The sequence below is a fragment of the Cricetulus griseus genome (assembly GCF_003668045.3).
Source record: "Cricetulus griseus strain 17A/GY chromosome 1 unlocalized genomic scaffold, alternate assembly CriGri-PICRH-1.0 chr1_0, whole genome shotgun sequence".
In the NCBI taxonomy this organism is placed as follows: domain Eukaryota; kingdom Metazoa; phylum Chordata; class Mammalia; order Rodentia; family Cricetidae; genus Cricetulus; species Cricetulus griseus.
This window is the reverse complement of record NW_023276806.1, coordinates 274,871,426-274,896,803: the sequence shown is the minus strand read 5'-3', so window position 1 is coordinate 274,896,803 and position 25,378 is coordinate 274,871,426. Positions and strand designations below refer to the sequence as shown.

The window sequence follows — 25,378 nt, the reverse complement described above, 5'->3', positions numbered from 1 at the left end:
AAGGCCAGCCTGGACTGTATAGCAAGACTCTCAAAAATAGATCAATTAAATGAATGTGGCCAGATGAAGCAGCAGTCCCCATGGGTTTCTTTGGGCACATGAATTTCTTAAAAGTTTCTTTCTTTCTATTTTATGTGTATGGGTGCTTTGTCTGTGTGCATATAAGTGTTCTCTGTGTGTGTGCCTGGTACCCTCAGAGGCCAGAAGAAGGTGCCAGAATCCCTGGAACTGGAGTTTTAGATGGTTGTAAGCCATGTGGGTACTGAGAATCAAACCCAGGTCCTCTGCAAGAATATCAAGTGCCCCTCACTGCTGACTCATCTCTCCAGTCCCAAATATAATTTCTAAGAAGGCAGAAGTGGTCAGACCAAGAGCTAGAACTTCCAGAGAACACAGGTGGCTAGTCCCAAGAGGTGGTGCTAAGTTAACCCCACCCTCAGGATGCATGGTGACAACACCAGGGGCCCCATACCCACATGTGGGGACTCTTGTGCCTGCTTAACATGCTCCAAAGAGATCTCTCTGTCCTTCAGACTTCTTTCCAGCCCCCAATTCTTTTCTAGTACACAGGCTCCTAATCTCAATCTGGGTGGTCACTAGTTATCCTTTCTGTTTAGTCTCTCTAAGTGTTTTACTGGGAGCTAGGGGTATTAGTCAGTTGGTAGAGTGCTTGTCCAGGATTTGTGCAGGCCTCAGTGTAGTCCCCCCCACTAGGAAGGTGGAGGCAGGAAGATGAGGAGCTCAAGTCCCCCCACCCTTACATGACTAGAGAGAGAGACCCTGTCTCAAACAAAGTATTTACTAGGGAACTGGTGGTGTAGCTCAGTGGTACAGTTCTTTCTTAGTCCCAACAAGGCCCAGCACCAGAGTGGGGAAAGTGATCACTGGGACCTTCTATGCTCGACAGGAACGAGACATCTGTCCTCGTGGAGCTGTCTTGTGGTGTCTACTGACTTTTTTTCCCTGGTTCACCATTGCTATCTTGGCTTCTCGGCCACTTATGAAACCCAGCTGAGCCTGAACTAGTTAGTAATACTAGAGATGCCTCTGCGGCCATCTTCAGTCTGTCCTTCCATGCTACCCATTTCAGGGCAAGTCTGGTCAGTCCCCTCCCTCCCTTCCCTGTGCTGCCTCCCCATCCCAGAGGCACCCACTCTCAATATCGAGACCCTCTGCTCTCTGCCCTCACCCAACCACATTCCCTAGCTCTTGTTGCTGCTGCCTCGGGCTCCTCTGGTGGGGGGTGGGGGGGATTGTCACCTCCACCTGAAATGCCTTCCTTCTCTTCCCAGCTATCCAACCCTTATCAGCCCCTGGAGATCCAGGTCAGGTGTCACTTGCTCCTGAAGTCGCTCAAGTCCCCCAAGGCTGGAGGTAACCCTTCCCATGGTCCTCAGCATGTACCACAACTCTCTGTACATGTTCCCTCCACGGTATCTGTGCTGTTTGCCTCAACCTCCCCAGCGCCCCACTCTGGATCCCTGCAGCCAGACCTATGACCCTGTAACACTGACAAGACCTTGATGCTGATTGGCTGCTGAGCATGGTGGCATCTTGTACTTACTCACTGTTCAGAATGGCTAGAAATGTCCTGACTCAAGGACAAGAGTCCCCAGGCCAGGTCACTTCTGCATATCTGCTCTGCTCTCGGGCCTCATGCTCCCTCCAGACTCTGCTGTCTCCTGTTTCATAGATAAGCTTGGCGCTAGGAGTCTACCAGTCCTCCGTAGCCCAAGGGGATGGATCACTGTCCCCAGTCCCCATAGTCATCCAGCTACTCTTTCCTTTCTCCTTCATGACAAAGCTGCATAAAGGATAATCGGAAACCACAAAGGGCAGAATAGAAATTGCCAGAAGCATGGCCCTGGGTAGAGACACACAGTGTTCTACCCCAAGCCTGGCAGCACCATCGTAGGCATGGTGCCCTCGGTTGGGGGGGGCATCCAAAAAGGTCACAATACAAACATGCTAGAGAAATCCTGGGGGGGGGGCAACATCAGAAAGTGTGTCCATGGAGAAGCAGGTGCATGTGTAGCCAGGATGGAGCAGACAGTTCCAGAAGTAAAGAGATCGAGAGAAACGCCCAGAGCCTTCTGCATCACACCGGGTCCCAAGAGCCAGGCTAACAAACACAGACCTGATCCCGGCGCATGGCAAACCCGAGACAGCGTCAAAGTTGACAGAGCTTCTGAAGGAGCAGGAAGGTGTGTCTGCAGGGAGCAGGGCCTGACCCTCCAGAAATAGTCACAAGGCTGTCCCAGCTCTCTGGACATGCTTCATCTGCCACCCTTCTCAGACAACGTCCCAACTGTCTGACGGTGCGGGTGCCCATCCCTTCTGACCGTGCGGGTGCCCCAGGGAAAGGAAGTTGAATGGAGCTTTGCAAGTCGCCTGGCACGGAGGCAGCTCGGATGCCACCGGCTGCTGGAGTCCCACTGTAATCATAGTGTGGTTTCTATAAACCAAGTGCTTTCACATCCAGTGTGTCCTTTACCCTTCAAAAGACCTTGTCCAGGAGACAGCCTTAATCCCTGCTTTATGGCTGCAGGAGCAGGGCCACAAGCAGTTAAGGGAAGCATTCAAAGAACCCAGTCAGGGGAGTACATGGTCTTCCCACCAGCAAGCCTAAGGCTCCCCCTGCAACCATCCTTGGCCCTTGAGGGCTGACCTAAGGAGAACCTTTGAGGTCCTCCAGTTGGATAGAAGCTTCTAGAAAAGGCAGGACTCTGAAGCTCCCCAGGTTTCCTTGCTCCTCCTAACTGGATGGTTATCTCAGTATAGATACTAATCATGAACCAACATTTTTAATTGATCCTGGCCCACGGAGATCCAAAAAGTTCAAATGAAAAAAGCAGGTTGGGGGACCCTTCTCTCCTGCTCGAGTGTGTGAGTCACCATGGGACAGAACACCCTCTCAGAAAAAGACATGGAAACTAGACACAGTTGTTACTGAAGTTGTTAGGGTCACATTCTGGTTGCCTTGGCTTGGCCACCTAGTCTCAGTAGGTCAATTAAACAGACAAAAACTAATGAAAAGCAGAGAAAGGAGATGTACGCAATATGGCCACACTAAAGGGGAACAAACAAGTTTAAAGGCACCCCCAAGTCTGTCTTTGGGATCCTGACATGAGGTTCAGGTTGCAATAAAGGGTAAAGTGTATGCATAGCTAAGCAGTCCCCAACAAGTGTGGTCTTTCCCCCTACCACTGCTTCAGTTCCTGGGTCTTGGAGGGTCCCTCAGGTTGTCAGCACCAGGAGAAATGTCTTCCCAGGAGACAAGCTCCTCCTCTGGCTGGTACCAGAACTTCCAGCCTTTTCCTTTCCCAGTGTGAGACTCCTGGGGAAACTTCAATTCTATAGGGCCCATTGTCTCCAAGGTCTAATGGGCCAAGGAGGGCAATGCCTCCCACTTTAGCACATCTTCAGTCCCACCACGATGGCTACAGCCTCCAAGCTTGCCTATATCTGCCCTTCTACAGAGGCTCTGCTTGCCTTAATGGAAAGAGAGGTTTACCCTGGCTCACAGTTCTGGGGATACAGTCCATCATGGCTCAGACGGCAGCAGGGCAGCAGGTGCATGAGACTGTGGGTTACATGAATCAGCAGAGAATGTAAGATATTCCCCTCTCCCCCAAGTCCTCACACTCACAAACACACTCATGTGCCTGCACACACGCACGCACACGCACGCACACGCACACACATACACACACATACACACACACACACACACACACACACACACACACAATCCCACCCCTTCTATTGGGATTCTGCTCCCATCCACTTATCCGCTGCTGCCTTGGTGCTCTGGCTAGGCACTGGTGACCACAGACTCCCTTCTGTCCCTCCCCTTTAGAACTGATCACAGGGAGGGCTCAGCACAGCCCATCTCCAGGTGGTTTTTCTCACGCTTCTCAGGCTTTGGAACATCTTGCCATAAGACAAGGACTCCCAAGGGCTATGGTAAAAGCCCTCAGCTGTCACATACTCACTGTGGTACACGATACATCACACAAGTCTACAGGGATCTCGGGCTGACAGAGATATTGGTACCCCATGCCAAGTAAGGCCTGTAGTTCTTGCCTGAGCCAGATCAGACTCCAGGGCCTATGCCATCATCCTATGTGGGACCAGTCCTAACCAGGGGGGTTGGAACCTCACTATTTTTCAGTGTGGACCAAGAGGGCCTTGAAGCTCAGCACCTCCCATATGGACTTAGGCTGAGGCAGCAGATGCCATCCATCAGCAGAAAGAATGTCACCTTCCCAAGTCCCCTGGCTAAAAGCCCTATGGCCAGTCAAAGAACTGGTGCCCTGGCACTGGGCCCTATTTATCCACATGGCTGTGCCTGACCCCAGTCCCACCTCCTGATCCCAAAAGAACAAGCACAAAAACCAATTCAAGACTAAACATGCCCAAGTGAGCGGGCGGGTCGTGACGGGATTGCCAGTTACCACTGGCAACATGGGCATTTCCACTTACGAAGGCAGGGCATGGTCATGGAAAATTTCACTCCCTCTCCCATTCACAGTCCATGGGAATTGAGAATGAGGCAGCTGGGAGTGGTAAGACACACCTGTCATGCTGGCACTAAGAAGCCGAGGCAGGGGGATTGCAAGTGTTAAGGCCAGCGTGTCTACATGGTTAAGACACTGTTTAAAACTAAGTGAAACCTGGCCTGAGTCTGTAGCTCAGTTGCTGGAGTGGTTGCCTAGCATGCAGGAAGCTCTGGGTTCCACCCACAGCACCACATAAACCAAGTCTGGGGGCACAAGCTTACGATTTTAGCATGTGGGAGCTAGAGACAGGTGAACAGAAGTTCAGGGTCAGACTGGGAAAATGGTTCAGTGGGTAAGATCACTTGTTGTGAAAGCAAGAGGACCTGTGTTCAAATCTCCAGCACTCCTGTAAGATTCACGCATGCTCTATACATCCCTGTAATCTGAAGTGTTGGGAGGCTGAGGCAGGTGGATCCCATAAACCCACTGATTAGCCAACCAAACAGGGAGCTTGGAGTTCAGTGGGAGATGACAGAGATAGAGATAGAGAGATAGAGATACAGATACAGATATGGTGGAGAGTGATGAAAGGGGCTACCCAGCAGGGCATGGTGGCTCACGCCTTTAATGCCAGCACTCAGGAGGCAGAGGCAGGCAGTTCTCTGTGAGTTTGAGGCCAGCCTGGTTTATAGAGCAAGTTCCAGGACAGCCAGGGCTGCTACACAAAGAAACCCTGTCTTGAAAAAAACATAAAAAGGTGTGTGTGTGTGTGGGGGGGGGCTACCCAATGTCCTTCTCCAGCCTCCACATGTGTACACACGTGCACACAACCCCCACACAAATGTAAGCATACAGCACACACCCTTCACAAACATCACATAAAGTTTCGAGGTCATTCTCATCTACATAGGGAGCTCAAGGCCAGCCTGAGCTACATGAGACCCTGACTCAGAGATTAAAAAAAAAAAAAAAAAATTAAGAATGAGGCAAAGCAGCAGGAGTCTGAAGCACCAAGCCTCTCAACTGAGTTTTCCAAGCAAGGCATTCCAGAGAGGGAAACTGGGCATCTGGCAGCAAAGGGTTAAGAAGTTGGCATATATGTGGTGGAGATTTCAACATAGGTTCGCTTCTCTTTTCCAAGCTACTGAGCTTGGTGCTGATTAAGGCCCCTGGTGCTAACACTTGCAGAGGGCTCTGGCATGCCCAAGTGCCAGCCATGAAGCAGGGGCTTCAGTCTATTAGCTGTTTTCTCTCTGCCACCAGATAGGTAAAGCTATCAGGAGAGGATCGTTGTCTCCATGTTAGAGGACAAGACATTGAGAGCCATGGCTCCCCCAAAGAAACAGGGCTTCTAAGTAGAAGCCCCGTCTGGACTCTAGATACTGTAACCCCCTCCCACGGGGCTTTTTCCCCCTCCCCTTTTTTCCCCTCATACATTAGAAAGAGCAGCAAGGCTGTGGGCCAGCAGCTGGGTTCAGAATAAGGAACTGCCATGTCTTAGCTGGGTGGTTTTAGTAAATTTCTTAATCTTCCTCCGCCTTGCTTTTCTCACTTTTGAGATGGGGACAAAACTTTCATCTAACAGATGCATGACCAAGATTTTAATCATGCACAAAGAATGAAGTAAAAGCATTCTTCCCCCAGCCCCGAGTGACATAATCATGTGTCCTCAACTCCTTCTGTTCTTAAGAAATACCTTAAGGATCTTGACTACTACAAGCTATATTAACCTACTTTATAAAAAAAAAATTACCTTACACATATGACTGTCTGCATGTGTATATGTGCACTGTGTACCTGCCTGGTGCTCATGGTGGCCAGAAGGCGAAACTGGATACCTTGGAGCCACCTGGGTCTCTGCAAAAGCAAACAGCATCAAGTGCTCTAACGCCAGGAGTTGTCTTTCGAGTTCCAATATTGACCCTCTTTGTAGAAAACAACAAGGTGACAATATGCCTTAAAAAAAAAAAATGGGGCAAATAAGAGGTTCCACCCAAATCCCCTGGACCACTTGCAGTTTTGTTGCTTTTAAGAGTGGTAATAAGCCGAGTGTCCCATGTCATCCCAGCACTCAGGAGGCTGAGGCATGAGGGTCAGAAGTGCAAGTCATCCTTGGCTACACAGAGTTCAAGACCAACCTAGGCTACACAAGACTCTGTCTCAAGATAGATAGATCAGTGGATGGATGGATGGATGGACAGACAGAAAGAAAATAACAAGGATAATATGTACTTATTTTTTTAGACTAGCCAAATATACTCTTGTGCCCCACCCCCAAGACACCCCTGCTTACAGGGCTCTGTGTCCTCAGCATGTTTTCCCACCTGTACAAGCATACATACCATACTGGCTTTTTTAAGTTTTGCTTTGTCAAATTGGAAACCCCTTGTAACGCTGGCTCCCTAACTCTGCCTTCCTCTCTCTTCTGTGAATTGCCTCTAAGACCTGCCTGAGCCGCACAGGAGCTCCTCTAGGGACTCAGGCTGGCTGAACACAGGACAAAGATGGGATGGTGCCAGTTTAAATCTGACTCCTGGCTTTGTGTTCCTGGCAGCCCCTCAGCCTTCCTACCCTACCCTTCCCACCTTCTATCCTACGGGTATATTCAGTGACCTTGATCTACAAAGGCCTGCACTGTGCAAGCCCTTTCACAAGCTGGTCCTCACCATACCATACTGTCTGAAGAACATAGGACACATTAATTCCACTGCCCCAAGGGAAAGTCATAGGTCAGAGCGATTTCCCACCTGGCAATGACAGAACTAGAGTGAGAAGCTCCCCCACCAACCCCGGTCCTATGCTCCTTGCTCTAAACCAGAGGGGTTCAACATTCTGACATTGCAGCACAAGGCAATCTACATAGGTTATGCTTGAAAGCCAGGCGTGGTGGCCGGTGCCTTTAACTCCAGCATTCACTCAGAAGGCAGAGGCAGGCAGGTGGATCTCTGAGTTCAGCCTGGTCTACACAGTGAGTTCCAGGGCAACCAGAGATGGTGAGAACCTGTCTCAAAGGCAAAACAGAAATTTCATGCTCGAAAACACAAATCAAGTTTTCCTTTAAAAAAGTAAAAAGAAGCCCGGTGGTGGTAGTGCCACACACCTTTAATCCCAGCACTGGGGAGCACTGGGTGGATCTCTGTGATTCCAGGACAGCCAGAGCTATACAGAGAAACCCTGTCTCGAAAACAAAAACAAAAACAAACAAAAGTAAGATGAAATCTCAGGGACTGATCCAGACCCCAGGAACATGGGTGTCAGTGAGGAAACCTCAGAAATCTACAGGACCTCCTGTAGAAGTTCAATACTTATCCCTAGCATAGGTGTGGACTTTGGGAGCCCATTCCACATAGAAGGATGCTCCCTGAGCCAAGACACACAGGGGTGGGCCTAGGCCCTATCCCAAAGGATACAATAGACACTGATGACACCCTATGGAAGGCCTCACCATCCTCACCATCCAGGGGGAGCAGAAAGGATGTGTGATAGGTAGGGTTTTAGTTGGGGGGTGGGGTAGAGGAGGACAGGTGGGACAAGGGAACTGGGATTGTCATGTAAAACAATCCTGTTTCTAATTCAAATAAAAAAAGTTGGAAAAAAAGAAGTTTCAAGGGAGGAATTATAACACACACACACACACACACACACAAAAAAAAAAAAAAAAAAAAAAAATCTCATACTCTGCTAAGAAAATTTACAATTTTATGTTGGATTGCATTCATGGGTATCCTCAAGAGCCAGGACAGTGTCTTCCCTGGTGGCCACAAGACAAAGGAATGCAGGTGGTCCTACTGTTACAACTCCAGCAACTTATAAGCAGTGTGCCTGCTCGGCCTTGCAGAAAGCACACCACAGGTATGGAAAACATTCCAGGTGGCCCAGTTCACTTGCCATCAGGGGCTGGTTACCTATGTGCTCACCCATTCCCCAGCCACCATGGGGAGAATGTTCAGAAATCATAGCTAAGCTGGAAGGTCCAGGCCCACCAGACCCTCCCTTGTGGTTGGTGCCATCTCAGGGACAGCCCAGTATCTCCCACTCTACTTCCTACCACACGTGGCTCTCCAGCTGCCAGCCCCACCTCACGGCTGCAGATGGCGGCCATGTAAGAAACTAATATCTTTCCCACGGTTGGTAGCCAGTTTCTGAGTAAGGGATGGAGTTAGCTGTGGGGATTAGGGAACATCTACAACCCTTTGGAGGTCCCTAGAGCAGCGTAACTACCAGCAGACTTATGCTTTGACAGTAAGTCACCCAAATTTCTCCCTCATAGAGTCACCACCCAGTGGCTTCTGTGAGTTCTGCTTTTGTTCTTTTGAGACAGCCCTAGCTGGTCTAGAACTTGCTATATGGATCAGGCTAGGCCTGAACCCACAGAGACCTGCTTGCCCCCTTCTTCTGAGTGCTGGCATTCAAGTACGTGACACCATGCCGACTGACCCCCTGTTTTTGTTCCTCCAAGCCACCTTCAAACTCACCTTTTGCACAGGACATGCCATGATCCACCCGGCCCCACGCCGCCGTGTGTCCCTCTCCTCAGCATCCCCCCAGCCTTAGGTGTCCTCTATGGAGAAGTCAGCAGGCCCTGGCACACACGTCATGGTGTGTGTCTTTCCTGATGCCACAGGAACACACGCCTGGTCCGAACCTCTGCTAGACTGCTAGCGCCTTGTCTTCTGGCCTGAGTATGTCCCTAAGTCCTCAGGCTGGTGCCACGTTGTGGCTCCTCTGCTGGGCTGGGTGGCTCCTCGCTGGCTGGGTGGGAGGCCTCAGAGGGTTTGCTGGCTTAGATAAGGCCTCCTGCCTCCTTTTCCCCAAACGGCCCAGCACTTCTGTCCCATCATCACCTAGCCCTCTCTGTCCCTTTATATATCGCCCTTAATTGGCTGAGGCCCAGCAGAACACCAGGGCCCTAAAGCTAATCAGATTCTTATGTTCCTGTAAGAGGGTAACCAAGCGATCTGCAAGTCACTGAGGAATGGGAATATGAGGGCATGAGTCGGAAAACTGAATCCCCAATAGAGGTTCTCCAAAGGCCTGGCTCAAGTATCTCCAAAGCAAAAGCACAAACAAGATCGTAGCTCTTCCTCCAGGCTCACACACAACCCTTGGGCACAACGCTTGCTTATACAGCCAAACCATTCCTTTTGCTTCAGTGAACATGGTGAGCCCCCAAGAACTCTTACACAACTCTACCCACCACAACTCAAGAGGAAAAGCCCTCCCCTGTTCTTTTTGTTTAGCTGTGTAGGTACCCGTTCACGTCCCCATGTATCCAGAGCTTGGTGTCAGGTCCTCAATCTTTCTACCATTTATTTTTCATTTTTGTTGCTGTTTGTTTTTTGAGACATGGTTTCTCTGTGTATCCCTGGGTGGCCTGGAACTCAGAGATCCTCCTGCCTCTGCCTCCTGGGGATTAAAGGCTTGCATACCATATCTGGATTCTTTTTTTGTTTGTTTTTTTAAAGACCAGATCTCACTAGTTTAACTAGACTGGTTGGGTACCGTGTCCCAGGGTCCTCCTCATTCAGCCTCCACAGTGCTGGGATTACAGGCTCTTGACACTATACCTGAATTCTTTTTTTTTTAAATATAGGTGTATGATTATTTTTCGTGCATGTTACGTGTACCATGTACATGCCTCAGGCTCACGGAGTGTAGAAAGATCTAGAACTAGAGTTACGGATGATTGTGAACCACCACGTGGGTGCTAGGAACCGAACTCAAGTCCTCTGCAAGAGCAACAAGGGCTCTTGACAACTGAGCCATCTCTCCAGTGCCTGTACCTGGCTTTTAGTGGGTTCTGGGGATCCAAGCTCAGGTCCTCAGATGGGCCAGGGGCCATCTCCCCAGCACCAGTGATTTTTATTATTTTTGGATTTTTATTAGTGTCTATGTTCCAGAAGAGGGCAGCAGATCCCCTGTGGCTGGAGTTACAGCTGGTTGTGAACACCCTGACACAGGTGTTGGGAACTTAACAAGGGTCCTCTGGAAAAGTAACAGTAGCTCTTAAACGCTGAGCCATCCCTCCAACCCCACTGTTGTTTGTTTGGGAGTTTTGCTTTGTAAGACGAGGTCTTGCCGTGTAGCCGCTCAGAAAGTCCTGGAACTGGCTGTGAAAGCTCAGACTGACAGTGCTGGTAGGTGACCACCAAGCCCTCTGCACCTCAGTTTCCTTATCTGTCACAAGAGGTAAATGACTCCTGCCTTGTTACCTGCTGCCTTAGTCAGGGTTTCTTATTGTTTCGACGAGACACCATGACCAGAAAGCATGTTGGAAAGTAAAGGGTTTATCAGGCTTACACTTCAGCATTGCTGTTCATCACTGGTGGAAATCAGAACAGGGACTCAAGCAAGGCAGGATCCTGGAGACAGGAGCTGATGCGGAGGCCATGGAGGGGAGCTGCTTACTTGGCTTGCTTAACCTGCTTTCTTATAGAACCCGGGACCAATAGCCCAGGGAAGGCACCACCCACCATGAGCTGGGCCCTCCCCTCTTGATCGCTAAAGAAGAAAATACCTTACAGCTGGATCTCAAGGAGGCATTTTCTCAGCTGAGGCTCCTTCGTCTGATGACTCTATAGCTTGTGTCAAGCTGACACATGAAACCACCCTTTTCACTATCCATTTACCAAATTTGTGAACCAATGCGGAGTCGCTTGGTCTGGTTATTGTGGCTCATCCAGAACACACCCGGAGGCACCTTAAGCAGCCAGATGAGGGGCCATGGCTTCCTGTATTATCAGAGCTCAGTGCCCTAGGCAAGGGTCCTGGACGCCACCTGCCTCAGTCTCTAGTCCTTGAGATGAGAGCTCATGGCCCTAGTGAGTGTCCATATTCCCTAGACAATTGTTCAGATAAAAGCCATGATGTGTATCTGACATGCCTACACTCTGAGGCGTCCCTGTGTCTGCCATGTCATTACTGCTATTTTAACAATGGAGAGGGGAGTGACTTACTGGTTCCCCCAAGGGCTGAGTCAGGGATTTCCATTTCTGGCCTAGTCACCTCCCTCTGCTGCAGTATCCTGAACGAGAAAACCGCCTGCACTTCAGGTGTCATCTTTGTCTTGGGAGCCTAGGACACTGGGAATTGGGAGGCTGGAGGCTCATTCCCTTCCCTCCCGGCTAGCCACAGGAAGCAGAGGATTGAGCCTGCTGTTCCAGTCCCGCTGCATTCCAGGGACGCTGTCTTTCCCGGAGGGCACGCAGCCTCCTGAATTTTTAGCTGGTTCAAAGTGACAGTTTTGTTCTCTTCTCCCTCATGGTCATGAGCACTCTCCCCAGCCAGCACCGGTTAATAGGTGCCAAGGTCACTGGCGGGGACCTTGGACTAAGTGACCTTGGGCTTGACCTCAGGGTATTATCCTGGTCCCCCCTGGCAAGGGAGGGGGTGTGAGGAGCAAGGCAAGGTGTCTGAGTTTGTTGCTGTTGGCCGGTGTTGCCCTGGGAGCTGAGACAACTTCCCTGTATGTGAGGCCTGTGGTTTTCCCATGCACAATAAGGTCATTAATGGCCACACAGCAAGCCCTGCAGATTGGGGTAGGTTAACACTCTTGTCTCTAAAGACTCACCATCCTCGTCACATGGGAATTTTTGAGCTGGGTGCCTTGGCACAGGCCTGCAATCCCAGAGTGCAACCCAGGCTACACAGCAAGACTCAACAATAAACAAATTAGGGGGAACTACTAGAGGTCTGTTTTGCTCAGAATCCTCCATTGTTCTGGGTATGGTGAGGGTGTCTCTTGATTCAGTAGATTGCCAGGAAAACCCTTCGGGTTTTGGGGCCGTATTTTAGGGCAGCTTTCCCTGAAGTCCAGGACCACAGTCCTGGTTCTGTATACACTGTAAGAGAGCACCCCATGGTGTAAAGGACGCATGAGTCCCTGCACTGGCCTAACTGCTTTCTGGCCACCAAGATTACATGACTCTACTTCTAAGACCTCTTGGGACCTGATGTAGAATGCAGGAAGAAACACTTGCTTTCAAGCTCACTGGAAGGATTACACTCAACAAGCATTTCCTTGAATAGAGTATTTTGAAAATGGAACGAAACCTTGCCATCTTTATCATCATGGTATTCCGGGGGACCTTCCATCCCACTCACCCCACCCAACTGGACAGGGTCCTGGAAAGCACCAGGGTCTATGAGAGTTCTGGAACAAGAGATGTTGCTGAAGACAATCTGCATATGTCAATCAACCGATGACATCACCAGTGGCTTACTGCATGTCAGGCATAGGTCAACAGTGGCCATTTGCAAATCCTTAACATTTCGCTGTACATGAACTCACTGGATCATTTTCCTTTCCAAATGAAAGGGATCCTTCAACTCTAAGTAGTGTGAGTGTGTGTGTGTGTGTGTGTGTGTGTGTGTGTGTGTGTGTGTGTGTGTGCGCGCGCGCACATACACCACACCACAGGCACAAGGTGGAGAGCGGAACTGGTGCTGGGGAGGAGCAGACCTGGATGGTCCAAAACCAGCTCTGCCTCTCCCCACCCACCCTTCCTTTCTTTCGATCCGTTTCCCTAAACTGTAGCATGAGAGCACTGGGTGGGTTTCTGAGTCAGGGAGAACTTAACAAGGAGCTTCACCATTTGGGGGAGGTGGAGTCCCACAAAAATTTCTATTCCTGCACATAGAGAAAAGAGGCGCACAGAAGCAAACGTCCATACAGAAATGTGAGCGTCAACAGCCACAGCAGCGTTTACATGGCAGCCAAGAGGGAAACCGTCTCAAGTGCCCATCAACTGACAAACACGATCGGCCTTTCCTGAAGCCAAGAAGGGGGAGGGGGTGCAAACCTATCATCCCAGCATTCATTTGGGAGGTTGAGCCAGGAGGATTATGAGTTCTGAGCCAGGCTGAACTATGAGAGCTCCAGGCTAGCTAGAGTTACCTGGAGAAATCATGTATTTCAAGAAAAGCCAAGGCTGGGAGATGAGTCCGTCCGTAAAGCACATGGTGTACAAGCATGAGGACCGCAGTCTGGATCCCTAGGTCCCTCACCATCATATCTGTAACTCCAGCGCTAGGGGAGCAGGGGAAGGGCAGCTCTATTCAGACAAAACCCAAGCCAACAGCTATCTTCCATCCAGCCCGTCCAGCCAAATTGGTGAGCTCCAGGTTCAGTGAGAGACCCTGGCTCAAAAAATAAGAGAAAGAAGCTGACGGTGAAGCAACTTCTGGCCTACGCACACGCACACGCACACGCACAGGCACACACACATGCACTTACACGCACATGTACATACACATATTTTTTTAAAAATCAAAGAAAAGCACAGCATGTAGCAGGCATGGCCTGACTTCCCCCACACCCTCCCCCACCCCTGCTGCCTCCATCCCAGAGGGAGGTTCCCTGCAGGTGTTAGATTCTGGAGCCTAGCGTTAGCATGGACAGAACTGAGCCTGCGCTGACATTTTCTGCCTGCACCGGGCAGGCTCAGTTACTGTTTGCAAAGGGCTGGGTTTCAAGCTTCACCATTAGTTCAGTTTTCCCTGAAGCAGTGCACATTCACCCTCTCCTTTTACGGAAGATAGCCTGAGAGAGGCTGTTGGCTTGGGTTTTGTCTGAATAGAGCTGGGCACATTTAGGGGATAGATAAGACTACTCTGCCATGAGCTGATCCACAGAGGGACAGAGGAGCTCTGAAGCCACCGGTACCCATACAAAAGGCTCAGCTTCCGGTGGGTGGGGGTGGGGCACAGCTCACACCTACAGCCGCCAGGTTCACTTGCTGAAACTGTGAACAACCAAAGCCATTGGATAAGGTAAATCAGAAAACAGGCTAATTTCTACTATATGCTCCAGTGTTGAGATGTAAATGGAAGCGACTTGAAGTGCTCTGTTACAAATACGAAAAAAGGCCGGGCGTTGGTGGTGCAGGCCTTTAATCCCAGCACTCGGGAGGCAGAGGCAGGCAGATCTCTGTGAGCTCGAGAACAGCCTGGTCTCCAGAGCGAGTGCCAGATAGGCTCCAAAGCTACACAGAGAAACCCTGTCTCAAAAAACAACAACAACAACAAAAATGTAAAAGGGTTAATAAGGACCTTGAGATGCCTCAGGTGGTAAAAGTGCTTGCCATTCAAACCTGACAACCTGAGCTCATGGTAGACAGACAGAGGGAAGTGACCCCCACACACTGTGGCACATGAACACACACGAATAAGTAAATGTAACATGATTTAAAAAACAAAAAATTAAGCCCAGTGTTGGTGGCTCACATCTTTAATCCCAGCACTTGGGAGGCAGAGGCAGGGGGATCTCTGTGAGTTCGAGGCCAGCCTGGTTTACAAAATGGGTTCCAGGACAACCTCCAAAGCAATACAGAGGAAACCCTGACTCAAAAAAAAAAAAAAAAAGAAAAAGAAACAAACAAAAATTAAAATGCGTAAAAATGTGACCATACCAAGGGTCATGGTTGGCATGACCAGCAAATGCCCACACTCTGATGGGAGTGTGATAGGGCAAGAACATCAGGGTCAACAATGTGGCAAATCTGGTAAGTGGCAAAGTGGGAATAAACTCTCCACTTCATAATTCCAACTGAAGTCACAGTGATATTTTGATCCAATTTTGATGCTCCCAAGCCTGTAAATAAAATTTAGTTTGAGTCGGAGGGTGGAGCCAGCTACTGGCTGACCAAAATTCTGGGGGACTGAGGACAGATAGATAGGAAGCAGTAGGGTGGGGCTCAGAGAGGGTCTAGGTCTTCTCGGATGGAGGAACAAAAGAGGTAGGAGGTTTACTGGGCACTTCACTGCTCTGATCATTCAGGTTCTCACCCCAATATCGGACTCCCAAGTTTTTATTGATAGAGAATAATTAGATAAACACGTCTTCTGGTACCCAACGTGAGGCACGAAGTCACGGGGTAGCTGCTCGCCCCTGACTTTATAGCCAGAGATAAACACTTCACAGCAGGTCAGTTTAAAGCCAACAGAAGCCTGCTCAGGGGCTAAAAGGAGTTGAAAGTGGCTCATGTACAGTATTATCTGAAAGGCTAGGAACTCAAACACCTGTCAAAAAGAATGACTAGATTAACAGTAGAGACGGGCACACTATCATAGCATAGAGCAGTTTAAATGAATAAAGTCCACTGAGCAACATGGAAAAAAGTCCCCCGAATAGAACATGGAGCTGAAGGAAGGAATTTGGCAGAGAGTACGTACAGCAAAGCAGCAATTATAAACACTTAAAACCACACAAAGCCATGCCACAAGTACCGCTTGACCTCAAGCACCACAACTGCATCTACCGTACTAGATCCTATGTATAGGATACATATGGTGCTCAAGTGTAAATGCAAACACAGAAATGACAAGCATCAAGGTCAGGACAGCGGGGCTGGAGATGGCTCAGCCATTAAGGGAGCTTGCTGCTCATCTAGAAGGCATGTTCCCAGCTCCCACATTGAACAGCTCACAATCACCTGTAACTCCAGCTTCCAGGGGGATCTGACGCCCTCTTCTGGCCTCCGTGGGCACCCAAAATACAAACACATAAAAAACCCTTAAAACTAATAAGACATTCAGAGGGACTGGAGAGATGGCCCAGTGATTACAAGCCCTTGCTGTTCTTGCCGAGGACCCAGGTTCAGTTCTTGGTGCCTACATGGTGGCATACAACTGCCTATAACTCCAATTCCTGGGGTTCTAACACCCTCTTCTGACCCGCCCCCCCAAAAGGCACTTTACCCATGTGGTACACATGCAGACAAAACATTCCTACATGTAAAACAAAATAAAATGAAAAATAAGGGGAGGGGGAGTGTTAGAGAGATGGATGCTTGGCTAACAACACTTGCTGCTCATGTTTGGTTCCCAGCATGCTCGTGGTGGCTCATAACCTCCTGTAACTCCAGTGGTAGGAGATCTGACACCCTCTTCTAGCCTCCTTGGGCACCAAGTATACACACAAGGTGCATACACCCATGCAGGCAAAACACTCACATACATAGGAAAAAATAAATGAAGTATTCAGCTAGGAGACACCTCTGGAGAGGAAAAAAAAAGAGTGGGGTCCAAGGTGGCTATAAAGTCAACTATGTCTGACTTGTCAACTTGAGGGGTAAGTGCATATATATTAGCCACATGAACCTCAACGTTTTTATGTGCCTCGAATATTTCCTAATAAAAAAATATAATTCTTATTTTTATAGGAGAGGGCAGGGAATTAAAATACAGGTTCTGAGGTAAATCATTAAAATAGACAACAGTGAGTTTTTCTCCTAAAAGAGGGAGAAAAGGCAAGAACATTCTGGATTCCGCTCATAATTTTATTACAACCCAGGGGGTGGGGGAACGGGGCAACCTATCGTCTGTGTGTGGGGAAGAGCCCCTGGTTTTAAGTAGGGACTAAGAGCCCTGGGACTGCCCATGGGAGGGGTGGCCTAGAAGCACAGGGGTGATACCTCCTGCCCTGACAGCCTGGCTAAGGATTTGTTTGTGGCTTGGCAGTGACGGGGAACTGAACTGAGGATCTGGTACACGCCAGAAAAAGGCTCTGCTGCTGAACCACAACCATGGCCCTCTCTGGGGTTTCTGAAAGAACAAACGAAAGCATATGCACATAGCATATTTACGTCTGAGATATTCATGACATAGTCTCGATTATAGTTAAGTGACACCGCATATGACACAGGGTATCTCAGGATGCTCAGAGCTGAGAAACCATTAAAACAAGCAACCTAAACTACACAATGGTTGCTGTCCACTGGACTCTACCTTTCAAAGCCTCTAACCGGCTTGTTTGTCCAGTTCATCAGAAGCCAATGTTATTTCCAGAAATAAAAATCTACCTACTGTTGGGGCTGGAGAGATGGCTCAGAGGTTAAGAGCAATGACTGCTCTTCCAGAGGTCCTGAGTTCAATTCCCAGCAACCACATGGTGGCTCACAACCATCTGTTATGAGATCTGGTGCCCTCTTCTGGTGTGCAGATATACATGGAAGCAGAATGTTGTATACATAATAAATAAATAAAATCTTTTTAAAAAACCTACCTACTGTTAAAAACTGCTTTTAATTAGGATCAAACATGTTGAACACAACACACTAAGTGGTTTCCTCACACCCCACCGGTGTGGGATTAGGCTGGAAGACAGTGGTCACCTGTCCACCCTTCCCCAACCAGACTAATGTTCATCCTTCCTCCGGTTAATATACAGAGCTTGGTTTACACAGTCCTGGACCTAGAGTCAAGGAGCAAGTGGAGGTGGTTGGACAACTACTAATTCCTGCACACAGACGCAGGGGGATGGCTGCCTCTGTGTAGCCAACGTATCTCAGTTCCTCCACCGGCATATGCAGAGTTGGCTCCAGAGGCTAGCTCCCTCAGCCAGGAAATCCTGGGTACAGACACACAGACACACATGCAGGCACCCCATCCAGGCATGCCCGGTCTTTCAAGGAGAAGGCTGTCCACAATTTCCCCGGAGAACAGCAGGAGTGTGGGAGGCAGGCATGGTCAGATGAGGAGGAACCTCACAGCCAGCCAGGCAGCCACAGGCCTGGTTTATTCCTCATGACATTCTCTCAGGATCCTACCCATGAATGATGGGCCACTGCTATAGTGGTAAAGTCTAGGACACCTCTGGTAGAGAAACCAGGGAACATGATAGTACCAAGGAGGCCTCCCAGCTGTGTGTGCAATGCCAGGTTGAGAAATACACAAGACCATTTTCCTAATTTTCTTTTCAAAATTCAGTTTATTGTTGTGGTTGTTGTGAGTGCAGGCATGCTTTTGTGAATGTCAGAGGACAACTTGTGAGAGTTGGTTCTCTCCAACCGTGGGGTCCAGGGATGGACCTCAGGCCCTCCTCAGGTTTGTGAAATAAGCGCTTTGGCCACTGAGTCATTTCACCTGTCCTCCTTAAGCAATAAGAAACAGAATGGCTTTGAGATGGGGTCTCACAGCGTACCCCCAAGCTAGCCTAGAGCCCTCATGTCTTCCAATCTCAGCCTGCCAAGTCTTGGGGCTGCAGGTGTGAGCCACCACAGCCAGCTCCATTTTTCCTTCCTTCCAACCGCCTTTATAGCTATACCAGCCAGCCTTTGGTGCCAGCCTTTGGTGGCACATTCTACCTGGCTTTCCTGGGCCCACGACTCCTGGGTTGAACCACTGGACAAATCACACCTGTTCGCTCCCTATGCAGATTATGTAGGATGATGGGAATCCACCCGGAGAAAGTCCTCTAGTATGTTTGCTGTTTGCGGCTCTGGGAAGCCTGGGGAGAAGGATATCCAGTCCTTCTCTGACACTCTTGGGCCCATCTTTCTTTTTATATTATTGTTTTTCTACCTACTACTGCCTCCCAAGTGCTGGGATTGGAAGCACCCCACATCTGGTCTTTTCTAGATTAGGTGTCTGTGTGACCCTATCCAAGGAGCCCAGAGGTAGACTCCCTCTGGAGCTGGAGTTACAGGTGCTTGTGCGCCACCTGTTGTGGGCATGGGAACCAAACTCAGAACCTCTATAAGAACAGTAGTCACCCTTAGCTACGGAGCCACCTCTCCGGCCCTTTTTGTTTCCCTGTCTACACAAACAGCATACTATGCAATCCTTCACCCAAGAGGTCCCTCCTGGTGACACACAATGGAGGAGACTGGGCAATGCAAGGCATGTGAAAAGCCACTCGGAGGTTAAAGGGCCCCGCCTCCATCTCCCAGAGCCAGAGGATGTCCGGCGGCGTTCTGGTGAATGGAAGCGGTAGCAAACACACATGCGCCTGTTCTTCCTCTTAAGATCAGGAGCCGCGGCGTGAAGGAAAATGTGGGCTTTATGCTCCCATCTGCCAGGTCATCTATTTCACAGCACCCTTTAACCGACACTATGCAAAAAGCAGCCTGGAGTACAAGGCTCTGAGCTAAGTCAGGCGCTTCACGCGTTTCCACCCCAGAATGTGGATTAGGGAGGGAAATAAAACCCTCCTCTTGGGTGCTTTTGTATTCTGGGCAACCCTGAAAACCTTCCCCAACAAGATCCAATTTCCTTCCTCCTGTGAATTACCAGAGAGCACACCAAGGCTGTCTCCAGAGCCCCATGGGCTGCCGAAGGCTGAATCATCATGGCTGCCCACACTGGGCAAAGTCTCCATGGGGTTCCCTTGAGGGTGGCTCATGGGGGCCCAGCCCCACAAAAAGAACAAGATTTGGAGACCTGCACTCCCAGGAAGCCGTTCTCATAACAGGCAATGGGGGTGGGAAGGACAGGTCTCTAACAAAGTAGTGACTGCCCTAGAGGTACTCAGCAGTGGAGGATACTGACTCATTGGAGCAAGTGACCACCATGTGCTAGGGATCCTCTCCTGGGCCACACCCACAAATGGCAGCCCACCACACAGGCACAGGGGATACCCTAGAATGGGCCTAGGAAGTATATGAAGTTCTGGGTGAGATGCAGAAGGGAACCCTTGGGTTTTTGGTGGTGGTGGAGTTTTGTTGTTGTTGTTGTTTTGGAGGTTTTGTTTGTTCTGTTTTTTGTTTGTTTGTTTTCCAGACAGGGTTCCCCTGTGTAGCCCTGGCTGTCCTGTCGCTCTATAAACCAGGCTGTCCTCAAACTCACAAGAGATCTACCTGTCTCTGCCTCCGGAGTACTAGGATTAAAGGTGGAGTACTAGGATTAAAGGCGTGCACCACCACCGCCCAGCTGGGAGCTCTTCTTTTTTAAAGATCTCCTACAGGGTATAAGTTTCAGCCTCAGGACCTTCCTCCAGCAAGGCTCCGGGACAGAGTGGGGAAAGGGACATCCCAATCTCAGAGTGAGGAGGACTTTAGGCATCGTTTTAATCAAAAGTCACATGCTCACATACCTACAGGGGCCTGAATGTGATAGGGGTGATTCAGGCCACTTGTTGGAGTAGAGAGCTGTGGTCCAAACCTTAATCCAACTCAGCCACTGGAGGCCACCCAGCACCATGAAATGGAGCAGCCAGACGGCTGGCAGTCACACAGGTGGCTGTGGATGTGATGCTAGAGGCTTAGCTTACAAGGTCATTGAGCCTCCACCCAGGGATCTGTGCTCTAGAGCCATCACAAGTAGGAGGGCTGTGCTTGGTTCCGGAGGCCTATTCTAAGTACACTCAGCTGTGCTGAGACTTCAGCCTCCCCTTTCCATGAGATAAGCATCAGCAAAGTACACCGCACCAAGGAAGAAACTTAGGAATTGCAAGTGCTGATGCATAGCTCCTGAGGTCAGGTCTCTCCAGGGGAGTGAACATGCATCCTGAGGTATGGGAATCTTAGCTTTCCGCACGTTCTCAAGACTTATCACCTAACCACCCTACTCCCGGTCCACACCCAGCCGGAGATCCAGGATGAGAGCAGCGTCTCTGGCAGCCTCGTCTCCCATCACCTCCCCTTCAGCTGAATCCAAGAGGAGTCCCGGTCAAGTACTTAGGGAGGTGGAGGCCGGAGCCCCGCCCTGGCTCCACCCCTAACTTGCTGTGTGTCCTTCAGGAGGTCACAAGCACTATGTCCTAACGTGCCAGATGAGGAGGTCTCAGAAGGGAAAGGGTCAGCCCCTGGTCACCTCTGCCTCTCACCTGTGGCTAGTACTCCTTGTCTGGATGTCAAAGTCAGGCTGACTGAACAGTACCTAGCCTTGATAATATCAAACTACCCTAGGATAGGCAAACATATACCTATAGCACTAATAAAAATGCATGTTTCCCCTACTGCCTTGGGCTATTTCTGGAAAAAAAATATCCTGTCTAAGGTGGCAGAAAAGTGAGAGAAATCTTTAAGACCCACCGGTATAGGGCACTTTACACTAGACAAACATCGCCCTAGGACCAGGTGTCTGTATGCAAGAGCACACATGTCACTGGGGACACATGCCAACCCCTCTACCACAATCTTCAAGTGACTAAAGTGTCTTATTTGAACTCCTGGGCTGAGTCTGCCTGGCAATTACAGCTTTAGAGGAATAAAAAATTCCATTCAGACATGCGGTTCCAGACCTGAGGCCTATGAGCAAAGTTTCCGGTGGCCTCTGCTCCCTTCCCCACACCGGAAAGCCAGGCGGGTCACCCCGTCCTCCGATTAAGGAGCAGCTGCAACAGCTGGTGGAGCCCAGTGACAGTTTCAGGAGGGCATCTGGTTCTCCAAATGGGAACCCCAAATATGGGATGCCTGGCTTTCGGCCAGCACCCCCACCAGCTGCTCACTAACCACCCCGGCATATCTCAGTGATCACACCTTCCCCGCCCACGGCGCATGGACCTTTCCAAACAGGCCGTACAGACAGGTCCGGCCCTTCGCGGGTACCCATCTGACATCCACGGTCCTTTTCAAGGACACTGCAGTACGCAATCTAGCCTTAGGTAGGGGGAGGGAGGGGTCTTCGGCCACCTGCCCAGCTCCTCAAAGCACATGCAACGCTTGCATGCCGACAATGCCCTGGTGGATTCCAGCGCGAGGCCTGTCGCCTGCACCCTGTAGTCCAACCAGATGCTGCCTGGGAGAGGCTGGGGGAGGATGCAGGAGGTGGCGAGCGGATGCGGGAAAGCAGGGCTGTGGCCAGGGCGGCGCCGGCTGGGCTCACCTTTTTGACTTGGTCATCCTTCAGCTCGGTGAAGTAATAGGCTAGGAGCTGCGCAGCGATCATGCTGGCGGCTGGGGATGCGGGGAACAGACGTGGGGACAGGGGCTCCTCGGTAGCCCTGGTGAGCAGTGGTCCTCCGGTGGTGGATCTGCGACTCCTCCCCCTCCTTCTTTAGCTCCTCCCCCTCAGTCCCCGGGCGGGGCGTCAGCCTGCGCGTTCCGGACCTCCGAGCTCCCGTCCCTGGGAGGGTGACAGCAGCCAGCCGGCCCACCTCCTCAGTCCCCATTGGCTGCAACGCGCCTCTGCAGCACCAGGCTGGGGCTTCCCAGCCAGAGCGGGAGAATGACGGCTGCTCCCTCCCGCGCCGGAAAGGAGGCAGCACCCAGCACGTCCCCCACGTAGGCAGCGCACGGTCACGCGTGGTGGCACTGTGCCATGCCTGAGCGGGTGGGTGGGACGCGGGGCAGGAGGTGTGGGACACGATCTGGAGAGGAGGAGAGGACAGATCCTGGAGTGTTGCCCGGACACCCTAGACTAGAGAACACGAGCGGGACCACACCCCTTCCTCGAAGATTAGGGCTCGCCCCCCCCATCTCCACTGTTGGGGAAGCACACAAGTGGGCGTGGAAAGCCAGCGGAAGCCGGAGCTAGGCGGCTTCACTCATCTTGCACTGGGTCCCTGTGCCTGTCCGCCCTAGAGGATCAAGGATCAAAGGGTGATGCGCCGCACCCTTCTCAGGCCTACATCCCAAACTGTCACAGTTCACATTGCTAAGTCCGAACCACCCGCCCCAGTGGCTCACGGCCCCCTGCAAGGAGATTCCAGGCCCCAGCCCTCTCTGGCTCTTGGGCAACCAGGCTCTGGAGGGTTGGGGGTACTGTTCAGGTTGGGGATTGAGGGGAAGTCTAGTAAATACATGTAAGAACTCAAGACATATAGAAGTGACTACCACCGTGATCCCACAGGTAAGGAACCTGAGGCCCACTTTACGGTTGTGTTCAGGAGTAGAGGCTGGGTTTGCTTATCTTCAACACTAGTGACCTCGAGGTGGTTTGCAGCTTCTCCTGCAGGCCATGTTCCTGAGATCAGGGCTGCAGCATATGGTGTCCTTAGGTTACTATAGTCAAACTTCTACCGCACACCTGGGTGCTGGGAGCCCCTTGCCTAGCATCCATCAGGGCAAAGACACCTAAGCCACCAGACACCCTTCAAGTACCCCAGGGCCCTCACTGCTACCACCACTCACTAAAAAGGAGAGCTTAAACCAGAGGTCTCCATGCAGAGCGCATCCCCACCCTGCCTTAAAATAGGGGCACATGTGTCCTGAGTCTCTCTCTTTATCCATAAGATAGAGCTGTAGCTACTGATGCCTACAACCCATAGTTTCTGTGAAACAGCATAAACACCTACATCTAATACAATAAACAGGGGTGCTATCATAGAATGGGCCTGGGAGCCTACAGGTTAAAGTTTGGGGGCCTGCCACCCATATGTCACCATTTCCAGGCCCAGGGAGGGCCTAACAGTTACATTTGAATTATTTTTCCTAATAGAAATCCCCCCCCAAAAAAAATTATCTAGCCTTTGGGTCCCATGTAAATCTCAATCTACCCCTGGATAGCTATTATAAATCAGGGACAGCGGGTTTTCCAGCTGACACAAACACTACCAACAGGACAAAATGGTTCTTCTGAACCCCATTTAAATCTGCAGGTGCGCTTCTGCCAGCTCTCAAGGCTGGGGACTCTTAGAGGATGGAGGGTTGTTTACTGTTTTTAGCTCAGTAGGTTAAATGGGTCACCTCTCTGAGCCCAGTGTCAGGGTCATGGCCCTCACCCAGCCTTCAGCTAGCACTATCTGCTACACAACCCTTACCCAACAAGCTGGGGCTGGGGAGAAGCTGTCCCTTCCCTTAGTCCCTGTACCGAGGTGACTCAGAACACATGCACATATGCAAAGCCAGCACCAAGGGTTAGCTTTGTTTCCTGAGACATCTCTAGGTCAGACCCCCTGCTACTCCCAACAGCCCCTACCCCCCCCACCTCCGCCACCGCCAGCCCCACATCCTCCTCCTTTCCAGCCAGAAAGACGACAAGAACAGTTGAGCTGACTTTCTGGCTGTTGGCTACCCGCCATCCAAGCCATTTCAAGCTGCAGGCCACATTAATTGCACTGAAAGTCAACCTAATCGCATCATGTCCCTGTCCACAGTCCCTTCTGGGCTCTGCATCCTGATGGAGCCAATTTAAACGATGTTGGCCCTGTACCTGACCCTTCTCTTTCCATTCATCTCTTCCCTTGCCCCTGGCCACAGCAAGGCTAATCCCACTGTCCTCACCCCCACAAGTCTGCTCCATTGTGCCCCTGTTCTTATCATCTTGCTCACCCAGCCTTCCCCGCTCGCCTGCACATGCCCAAATTCCAGCTTCACCAAAGGCAGGCACATCTGGTTTTCCTTCCCTGGCCAGCATCTCCTGACCTCAGCTACTCACCCTGGCCTCCCAGGCCCCAGAACCTCCACAGGGCACACTGGGACAATGCTCAGAGTCCATGCAAATGGACGCCAGGGCTCTTCTCTACAGACAAGGAGCCGGACGTACAACTGGTGGGCCATCTTGCCCAGTGGCAGGTTGCGGGTAGAATTTAGAGCCAGGACTCAGACCCAGTTCTGATGCTCAGCCAGCACTCTGTCCATCCTACCTCATCACCTCGGGCAGCCTGAGTCCCAGATAAGCAGCCCTGAGTCAGGACTGCCTCCCTGATATGGGTGACTGTCTGCTGGGAGCCTGGTGTTATCTGCTCCCATCAGACAGTTTCCTGAAGCTAGTACTGGGGCAGTGTTGTGTCTCCTGTCAGCTGAGCTATAGATCACCTCACACATGTTTCTCCTTGGTTTTTTCTTTGTTTTTTGAGACAGGGTCTTACTATGTAGCTCCAGCTGTCCTTGAACTTTCTATGTAGGCCAAGCTATCCACAGCGATCTGCCTGCCTCTGCCTCCCAAGTGCTGGGATTAAAGATGGGCACTACCATGTCCAGCTTTGTTTTTAATTTTTTAGGGTGTTTTTTTTGTATACAAATATTTTGCTTACATGTACTATGAACGTATGTGAGTATGTATGTATACCATGTATGTGCCTGGTGCTCAAAGAAGTTAGAAGACATCAGATCCCCTGGAACTGGAGTTATAGATGTTTGTGAACTGTTGGTGCTGGGAATTGAAACCTGATCCTCTGTAAGAGCAGCCAGTGCTCTTCCCCCCACCCCCACCAAAGGGGTCATAACCCACAGGTTGAGAACCTCTGCCTTAGACCCACAGGAGGAACTCAATCC

The 25,378-nt window shown here is 50.6% G+C and overlaps 1 protein-coding gene across 1 annotated transcript in view; it reads right to left on the bottom strand.

Moving 5' to 3' along the window:
- Hk1 (hexokinase 1) overlaps positions 1-22,109 on the bottom strand; it is a 63,783-nt gene extending 41,674 nt beyond the window's left edge. Inside the window, exon 1 of the mRNA XM_027388256.2 lies at positions 22,047-22,109. Within this exon, the coding sequence (XP_027244057.1) occupies positions 22,047-22,109 (63 nt within the window). The remainder of the gene's footprint in view (positions 1-22,046) is intronic.
- Between the last annotated feature and the right edge of the window lie 3,269 nt (positions 22,110-25,378).